The following is a 9,538-nucleotide window of genomic DNA, read 5'->3' as shown; positions in this document are numbered from 1 at the left end:
ACTCAAGGTTACGATCGAATTTGGCTCATTGACAGCCTAAAGAAGACCGAGGAACCGATATGTTTTTTGCTTCTGCCTGCTGATTGGTGTCGGCCGGCAGGAACGTGGCGCCCATGACCGAACGCCGGGCGTGGGATGGGAGTTGGGAGTTGGGACTTGGGAGCACGGACGTACGCGCGCGAGCTGTGCTCGCACGTTGGGTCACTCAGTCAAGGCCACGCGCACTATGTCTCGCGCGCACCGCTGTCGTGTGCGCTGTGCCGGTCCTCCCTCCCCTCGCTTTGACACATAAAACAAATTTTATAAATCGTGTTCAAGGACTCTCTTATTTATCTTACGATTCAATAACTAAGTTAAAAAAAGAAAAATCAAACACATATTATCACAGCATAAAGTGTTTTTCGGAGCCCTATAAAATTTACTTTATTCTGCGCTGTGCCGGACTGTGCCGGCCCAGAGCGATCTCTGCTCGCCCCAGCCCGCAGGCCTCGCTATCGTGCAAAAACGACGCTCCCAGTCGGTCAGGCGCGTACGCTGCGCCATGTACCCACACACTGCCCCGCTCGGCGCTCCTCTCCGCCAAGCACGCAAGCAGCAGTGCCCGATACGTCCCTGTGCGCCAACAGTGCGCGCACTTTGCGACCGATCGGGTTACGGGCGGATTTGACCAGTGACGCGTCTCCGTCTCCTCACGTGGCGTGGCGTCTACTAGCAAAGCACGCTCTCGCGTTTAATGCATGCGTCCGTTCGATCGTTTCGGGGCCTTTAACTTGCGGCATCCGCACGCTTGCACGCACGTACGTCACGTATCCTCTACGGTTAGGTGGCGTTGAGATCACCGGCCGGGTTTAAATTTTTGTGTGTACTGGAGGCTGACAGGCTGAGAGGAGCGAGCGGACCCCGGAAATTACAGAGGGGACGTCCAGGCCAGGCGGTCGATCAGGTCAAGGAGCGCATTTTTAAAACTCGGGTGGACCTTTGGGCATGCACAGCGTTCAGCTCGGCTTTTGCTTTCCTGTAGCATTTTTTATTAAACGGGTATTTTTTACCCTTTGCTCGCGCCTAGGTTGCAAATTAATTAACACGCACCAACTCTCTTCGGTTCAATCAATTACGCTATTATTTTTAAAATTTTGCTTATTTTCAGAAAAAAAATGTTATTTATTAAACTAAAGATGGATAGTATGCACCTTTAGACAATTTGTACCCTTACTCGCGCCAGTGATCGAACCGGTTCGCGAGAAGCGCGTTCCCGCGCCTTGATTTCTGTAGCGTTTGCTGTGGCGTTCCCCACTTTTGCCTTTATGTTTTCGCCTTTTCCTTTCTTTTTCTCGGTTGATAAATCTTGAATCTTGCTGTGGTCATGGTAGTAGCGGATCCACTGAATTAGTAAGATAGAGGGCTCCTCCAATGGTCCAACCTAGCACCGCTGCACGTGTGATGTTTCGCCATCTATTTTCCTTTGTGGTCTAAAGATTGATGCTAACATATATATCCTATATCGTAAAAGGTAGGGATCAGCGAGCTCTTACGGATCGTTTGGTAGCACTTTGAAAGTTGATTTCGTTTTAGGATCGGTAGAAGCGTTACCAAATATTCTACTGTTGAATCGATTTTACACCAGAATGAAAGAATCAATTTCACGTTTTGTATTCTAAGGTGGAAACTGAAAAATTTAGTTTCCAACAATATCTGGCTGATTCTCTTTAATTTCAATTCAATGTTCTCTCAGTAATCATTTACCCTACTAATATACCAAACGATTTTACAAACTAAATTATTTAAAAAAATCTATTTTTACTATAAAATTACTTTCACCACATAATCTCTATTTACACTGCAGTATAAACCGATCAAGCGCAGCAAATCAATCTACCTGGTAGTACTAACCTCCTGGCTAGTTCCGTCTGGCTAACAATGACATTGACAAACCAAACGCTGAAAAAACCAATTGAATACGAGATACGGTGAATCCAGATCAGCGAAGTTTTTCCAATTCTGTTTGACGCGCGTACAGGAGTTTGTTTGGTTTCAAACATCGAAATGAGTCGAGTTTTTCAGTGGTTGATGGTTAGTAAATATTTGGAGTGGGAGATGCTTGAGTGATGAGTAGAGGTGGAATTGTCTTTATTCATTAAAGATTAAATTTTAAGTTTACTTTTCATGTGTATTATAAAATCAATTTTTTTCCAGTGATAGACTATGTATTTATCAGTAGCAAAATGTTTATGGTTATTTTGTTACTTCTGATCTTTAGTAAATATAAATGTATTAGTATGAATATATGATAATATGAGTATGTATGTGCATATACTTGTTATACTAGGATTTTAAAAAGAATATTTGGAGAGCAAAATGGTTAAGGGTCTGTTTGGTAGAGCTCTGATTCTATGGTGAGAGTGATTCTGTGGTAGAAGTAGAGTGTGAATGATTATGTGGTGAAAGTGATTCTGTTTGTAAAATCGTTTGGTATGCTAGTGGTGGAAGTGATTTCTGAGAAAATATTGTGTTGAAATCGAGGAGAATCAATCAGAAATCATGTGAAAGTTAGTTTTTTCAGCTCCCACCTCACTATACAAAACAAGAATTGATTCCCGCGCAGAATCACTCTCTAATCAATCCGTTTGGTAACACCAAGAGTGATTTCAGCACATAATCAATTTTCAAAGTTCTACCAAACGAGACTAAAACGAGACCTAAGAGATGAAAAGCACCATATCCGTAATGTAACGTGGTGGTCGCGGGCCACGAGGGGGGTTCGCCTGTTCCTGCGGTGGTGGTGAATGGTTATTCATCGCACGCGTGCTGAGACCTACGCTACGCAGTACACAGTACGCACGCTCGTCTCCCTTTCATTTAGGCCTTCACCCTACTCTTTAACCGAAAAATATTAAATCAGGAAAAGTAAAATATGAGACCATTTCTCAGGTAGAAGTCACATCACATCAAACCTAAATATCACCGCCACGCAAATACATGCCACAAGTTTCTGCAAGATTCCACCCCATATGGCACTCCTCGATTTCTTCTCTCGGCCTTGCTTCTGGCATGGACCAATTTCCTCCTACTTCTGTTCAGTAGCAAGAAAAAGTAAAAATCAAGTGAGATAAATAAGAAAAGAAATTAGAAAAAAAAGGAGGGGAGGACGTGTGCAGGGAGGCCCACTACACAGCCAGAGTGTCAGTGAGTGGTGAGTGTGCAAATGGCTGGTCCCCACTCTTCTCATCCAATCCCCTCTCCTCTGCCAAAATAAACCCCAAATAAGAAAAAAATCTTGCAGCACAAGTAAAAAACGGGGATATTATCTAAATAAAAAATTATTCTGCATACTTTTTATTCAATATATAATTAGTTTCAAGTAAAATATACTGTTTTGAGATCTAGGTATTCAACGGGTAATGGCTATCCAAACAATACTGCAAACGTCTGCTGCTACAGTAGATGTATAGAAATTTTCTCCCCCAAATAATACTCTGATCTGGATATTTTTTCTCACCCACCCAAAAGTCACAAACACAAACACACGCCCGACCCCTTCCTCTCCTCTCCTCTTCTCTTCTCCAGACCACCCACTATAGCTTGGAGCCTTGGACTAGATCTCTAAATTCTCCCACAGTTTATCGCTCCCCATCTCCCCCTTCCCCCTTCCCCCGACCCCTTCCTCTCCCCTCTCAGATCTCCCCATATCTCCGTGCTGCCTCACTCACTGAAATCCACTCCACTCTCAATCCAAAAACCCAAAAGCTTTCAGCTCCACCTCCCTGTTTGCTTTTGACCCCCTAGCTAGCTGCTGCCGGAGCAACCGGAAAATCCTAGAAAAGGAGCTGGTCAAGAAAGAGTGGAAGAAAGGAGGATGACGATGATGATAGCGATAAGTCGCCCCATCATCCGCCCCATCATTCCGTCTCCTCCGGGCCTTGTGTTCTGGTGAAAGGGCCTCGCCGTCCGTGGTGGTGCGTTGGCCGGGGGAGTCGTCGCTGCGCCGCCACAATGCCGCAGTACCAGGAGTTGCCCTGCGGCGGGCAGGTGCTCGACATCGACACGGCGCTCAAGGACGGCATCCTCGGCGGCGCCCCGGAGCCCGGGGATGCTGCGGCGGGGGACGCGGGGAAGCTGCCGGTGGAGCTGAGGAAGATGATGGACGAGCTGGACGCCGCGGGGGACGGCGGCGGGGACGAGGCGGTGCCGGCGGTGTTCATCTGCCCGATCTCGCTGGAGCCCATGGTGGATCCGGTGACGCTGTGCACGGGGCAGACGTACGAGCGGGCCAACATCTCCCGGTGGCTTGCGCTGGGCCACCGGACCTGCCCGACCACGATGCAGGAGCTCTGGGATGACGGGCTCACCCCCAACGCCACGCTCCGCCAGCTCATCGCCGCCTGGTTCTCCCGCCGCTACACCCGATTCAAGAAGCGCTCCGCCGACTTCCACGGTCGCGCCGCCGATCTTGTCCATGGTCTCCGGGGTACGGCGGTCCCCAAAAGGCAGCCCCTCAAGGGCCAGGCCCGCGTCGCCGCGCTCCGGGAGCTGCGCACCCTCGCCGCCACCCATCAGTCCGTCACCAAGGCCATCGCCGAGGCCGGCGGCGTGGCCCTGTTGACCTCGCTGCTCGGCCCCTTCACGTCCCACGCCGTGGGGTCCGAGGTGGTCGCCATTCTTGTCAGCGGCGTGCCGCTCGACGCCGACGCGAAGGCCGCTCTCATGCAACCGGCGAAGGTGTCGCTCGTGGTGGACATGCTTAACGAGGGCGCGGCCGACACCAAGATCAACTGTGTCCGCCTCATCCGCATCCTCATGGATGAGAAAGGTTTCCGGCCGGAGACGGTGGCGAGCTTGAGCCTCTTGGTCGGTGTCATGCGCCTAATCCGAGACAAGCGGCACACGGATGGTGTGGCTGCAGGGCTCGAGCTGCTGAATTCGATATGTGCAGTGCACTGGCCGGCGAGGTGTATGATTGTTAGCATTGGTGCGGTGTCGCAACTGGTGGAGTTGTTGCCGGAGCTGGCAACGGAGTGCGTTGAGCCGGCCTTGGACATCTTGGACGCACTCTCTGCAGTCCCAGAGGGCAGGATGGCCCTGAAGGATTGCCCTCGGACAATACCCAATGCTGTCCGCTTGTTGATGAGAGTTTCAGAGCCGTGCACGCGGCGGGCGCTGTCCATGCTGTGGACAGTGTGTCGGATGGCGCCTGAAGAGTGTGCACCCGCCGCGGTGGAGGCTGGGTTGGCCGCCAAGCTTCTACTGGTCATCCAAAGTGGTTGTGCACCAGAGCTAAAGCAGAAAGCGTCGGAGCTGCTCAAGCTGTGCAGGCTCAACTACACTGACACCCTCTTCATCTCCAAGTGCAAGCTCACAAGGACAATTCAGTGAGGAGATGGAAGTGGTGCCATTGTGATGTGATTTGATTCGATGATGCGTGATTTGTCGATTGACCTTGCTGAATTGGGACTAAGAAAGAGATGGAATTGAAGAATGGTAATGGGTACATATAGACAACCTTGCAGAATTTGCTCTATCATCTCATCTGAAGAGATGAGGGTGGTCGGGTAGATGGCAAGATTGGTGGCTACCATTGTCAATTTGTCCAGCGACAAGAAGCGGATAGCAGCAATGCAGCATCAGTGCCGGGTTAGATGGCAAGCGGGCGGGATGTACATGCAAATTGATGTGAATTTGATCAGCTCAATAAGCACTTGAGGCTGGGTGGTAAGTACAGCCAGTTTTGCCATTAGCAGTAGGGAATTAAGCAAAAACCAGCAAATTTAGGATTTTTGGCAATGTGGGTATGTCAGGGCTGTAGACGTTGATCCCTTGTAATTGTTGGTATAAAACGCCTAGCATTCTATACAGAACTGTTGCTTCGATACTGGAATACACATTGCCATGGCTTGAAAAAGTTTTGAATTCTTCATCTTGATAACTTCTTGTCTACTCCTGAATTGGGGGGACTGTACCTTTCCCTGTAGCACATGCTGAAAAGCTTGATGCGGTGCCAGCTGAAATCGGAACAGTTGAAAGTTTAGGTTCTGTGACTGCTTGTACTGGTTGGCGTTCTCATTTCTCTATGCTGCTAGCTACTCTTTCTTATCCTACATGCTGTTCTAATTCATGTTCTATTCAAAGTTGCAGCATCTGATTGTATCTAACAATTATCAGATTGCGCGATTTTACTTTTATGTGCATAATCCAATACCAAGCAATTCTCATCACTCATGTTATAGAGTAGAATTAGCATTGCATTTCGTTCTGATGTATCAGCAGGGTTTAAATTGTGCGTGCCAACTGAAGTTGGGGCCATTCAACATCGCATGAAGAAAGATTGAAATAGTACTGTACATGACTGATGTTTCATTGACCTGGATTAATATGTAGTGTTCATGTACTTCCTGCCTGCCTTCAGCTTGCATCCTGGGAAAGCCGGTCTTATATTTCACATCAGGTTATCCATCATCAAGATGTCTGTATTTTAGCTCCATTCCGCCCCCCGCCCCCACTCCTAGTCAGCTATGGGTAGTACAGGTACTAGGGCCATCTATGTTTGATCAGAGCGTCAGGCTTTTGCTTTATGTGGCCAAAGCTTTGCAAAGCAATAGGCGATCAGACATCATCAGAGAGGCGTTGTTGCTGTCTCGCGATAGCGCCACCGGCGTTGAGTGTGGACTGGATAGCAGCCTAGCTTCGAGCTGGGGTGAATGAATGGTGATGGCCAGTTTGACCGGGGAACGAAGGAAGCAGACGTCGCCGTCACGCCCCTGCCTTCCGAGATCCACGACGTGACGTCTCCGTGTCACGCGCGAACGAAGACCCGCGCCGCGCACGTACAAGCTGTCCCTTTTCTCGCCGCGCCCAGCCAGCTCCGACGCGCGCGAGAGAGAGGCCGGACGGGAGCCGTGGCCATGGGCGGCCAACCATGTGGCGTGGGCAGCTTGGGGAGCTGGGAGGTGAGTGACACACACGTCACTCGCTGGAGTGCGTGGCAGCGCTGGAGGAGCAGGACCACCGGCGTGCATCGATCGGGCCATTGATTGGCATGTTCGTGGGGTGCTGGACTTACAGTGCCGGGCACAATCTGGACGGACACGGATCGATCGTCGATGGGTCTTTAGTTGGAGTTGGAGCCTTTATACTTGCAAGCACAGACTAGCTCAAGTGGAGGGAAAGAAAAAAAAGCGTTTGGTCAATCGCGCTTTCGCTAGAGTTTGGAGGGCAGGCAGGTGGATGCTCATTGCCTCATACAGCGCGAGCCACTACACAGATAGAGAAGTGCTGTTGTGTGGTCTCACTTTCACCCCTGCAATGCTACGTGTTAGTGACTGAACCTTATGAATGGAAGGGTGCATCGGTCGGTTTGTGATGCGAGGGAGCGAGGAGGGCCCCATCGGCCCCTGCACTGGGTCCTGCAGCTGCATCACTAACGGCGGATGCTCCATGTGCAATCAATGCTGGAGTGTTCAGAAGAAAATCTCTGGACCGGCTCAGAAGAAAAAGATGGTGTTTTGAAATTTTGATCATCTGGCGCACTGGCGCCTCCATGAGCTGATGAGGGATCCCGTTGCTACCACGCAGATCAGGAGGTAACTACGTAAAAGATGGCCAAAACGCCCAACCGCAGCCCTTGTGCTTTAAGACTTCATCTGAAGCGGGACATACAAAACAAGCCAGGAATATGCATGCTTGAAGTAGAGCGTACGTATCATCGTACATATGTCAGGGGAAGAAGCCGCCCGGTCGGTGGATAAAGTGTGGACGCCTCGTGTATCTTTTGCGTAGGGCTTGAGCCTCGTGCGTCCACGGGCGAGCGCCCAACTAAGCTGCATGCAGCCGGCTGGCGCGCGGCAGCGGCCAGAGCACAGGACAGCGGCAGCGCAGGCGACAGGCCGATCGATCCACACCGACGCAGCGCGCGCACCTCAGCGCCGCAGATGCCAGAGGCGAAATGATCGATTCATGCATCCGTGTGCCCGTGGATTTTCGTGTCAAGCAGAGCTGAATCATTTTCTGGGCTCCTCTTCGGTCCTTGCCTCTCTGCTCCGTCGTTGGTCGAGGCGAGTTGTCAGTTGTCACTCGAGGAGTTGAGCTGTTGAGCTGAGCGCTCTGGACTTGCCCTGGCACGGGCCGCTTTGCCTAGTCCAACCGTTTGTACTACTCACTTTTTTCGCGAAAATATTATGGGCATTTGTCACCCCTCAAGTCTCAGTACAAACGTGACTTGAATTTCTGTTAACAACCCTACACAGTTGTAACTCGTAACAGGAAATTTTGGATGACAGATTGACGACTGTACTTCAGCTCCAGAGCAAAGCCGTGTTTGTACCGCCATACGTACACCTTGAAGATCATCACGAGACCGCTTAAAACTCAAACTACCACCTGGACAAACAAAGATCCCAGGTTTGCCTCACAATGCGCAGAAGACACGATACAGCGCGGGTAAATTCCACTGCCCGCCGTGTTCCGCGGCGAGGCCATTAACTTCGCGTGAGGCTGCACGCGACAATTTACTGTACTTCCCAACTACGGCGGTCGTATTGGTCGGTAACTGGTACGGGTACGTGGTGGCATTGCCGTGGTCGTCGTCTAGGAGAGAGAGAAAGAGCGCGATGACTGCCCCTCCCGTTGGAGTCTCTGTGCGTCGGGCCCCGCGCTGCAGGAGAAGAGCCCATCGAGGAGGAGGTGGGACGGACGAGGGTGGGCACGCGGTCCATCAGCCCACCTGCGGCTGCCCCCACGGCCAGCGGCAGCGGGACATGGCCGGTGTTTATTGACCCGCGCTCGCAAACAAAGCTTGGCGTCCTCCAGATCACGCACAGGCCAGTAGGGCCACCCCGCCCCTCTTTGGAGGCAGAGCGACTTGGCTCGGGCAGCGTTCGACACGGCTCCGGCATTGGCCCGAAGGGGTGCAGAGAGCGGCAGTGCGGCACGCCGGCCACGGCGAACGCGAGGCACATCCTGTACGTGAATGGCTCGCATTCTGTTTTCTCTGTCCCGCTTTCCAGTGGGACCTCACGGTGTTCGTGTCGCCGGTCAGAGTGAGAGGTGATCAGCTCCTCTCCCCGTGAGGACCCCAGGGCCGGCCGACATGTACGAATAGCCGCCGGTGCCGTGGAATCAACCGAGATTTATCAAATCACATATACTACCAGTATTTCCTAGCGTGCAGTATAAATCACCCATGGTAGCAGTCTGTCGGGCAATAAAATGTGCGCGAGAGTTTGAGTTTCATGACTTCGTCTCATTGAATGTGTACAGTACATTGAATTCTCTCGACTGCCTTCACCACCATAAATGTCTAATTCCAGATCGGACACTTATGTAGTACATTCAGGACCACAAGGGCTGCACTCACAGAAGCAGAGATCAGAAGAAACGGCATTTCATAAGCTTACTGCACGATGCATCAAAAGGCTAGACACTGGATACGGAACTGAACAAGAAGCCCCATGTAAGGCAGGATCTATCGGTGGAAGGCCATGCATGGCCTGTGATCCTCTCTTCTAACGTACTGTTGTTCCCAGTGCCATTGATCTAAGAGGTCTAG

The 9,538-nt window shown here is 50.9% G+C and overlaps 1 protein-coding gene across 1 annotated transcript; it reads left to right on the top strand.

The window, feature by feature from the left end:
- The first annotated feature begins 3,047 nt into the window (after window positions 1-3,047).
- LOC133916596 (U-box domain-containing protein 75) lies at window positions 3,048-5,864 on the top strand. Its single transcript, XM_062360333.1, has one exon. It carries the CDS (start codon window positions 3,991-3,993, stop codon window positions 5,368-5,370), a length of 1,380 nt encoding a protein of 459 aa, XP_062216317.1. The 5' UTR covers window positions 3,048-3,990; the 3' UTR covers window positions 5,371-5,864.
- The last annotated feature ends 3,674 nt before the right edge of the window (window positions 5,865-9,538 follow it).

The sequence above is a fragment of the Phragmites australis genome, chromosome 4 (genome assembly GCF_958298935.1).
Source record: "Phragmites australis chromosome 4, lpPhrAust1.1, whole genome shotgun sequence".
Lineage (NCBI taxonomy): Eukaryota > Viridiplantae > Streptophyta > Magnoliopsida > Poales > Poaceae > Phragmites > Phragmites australis.
The sequence above is the reverse complement of the archived record's forward strand: the minus strand, read 5'-3'. Positions and strand labels throughout refer to the sequence as shown.

Excerpts from the sequence above, each read along its gene's own strand:
- LOC133916596 (XM_062360333.1), top strand. The coding sequence starts at position 3,991 with ATGCCGCAGTACCAGGAGTTGCCCTGCGGCGGGCAGGTGCTCGACATC.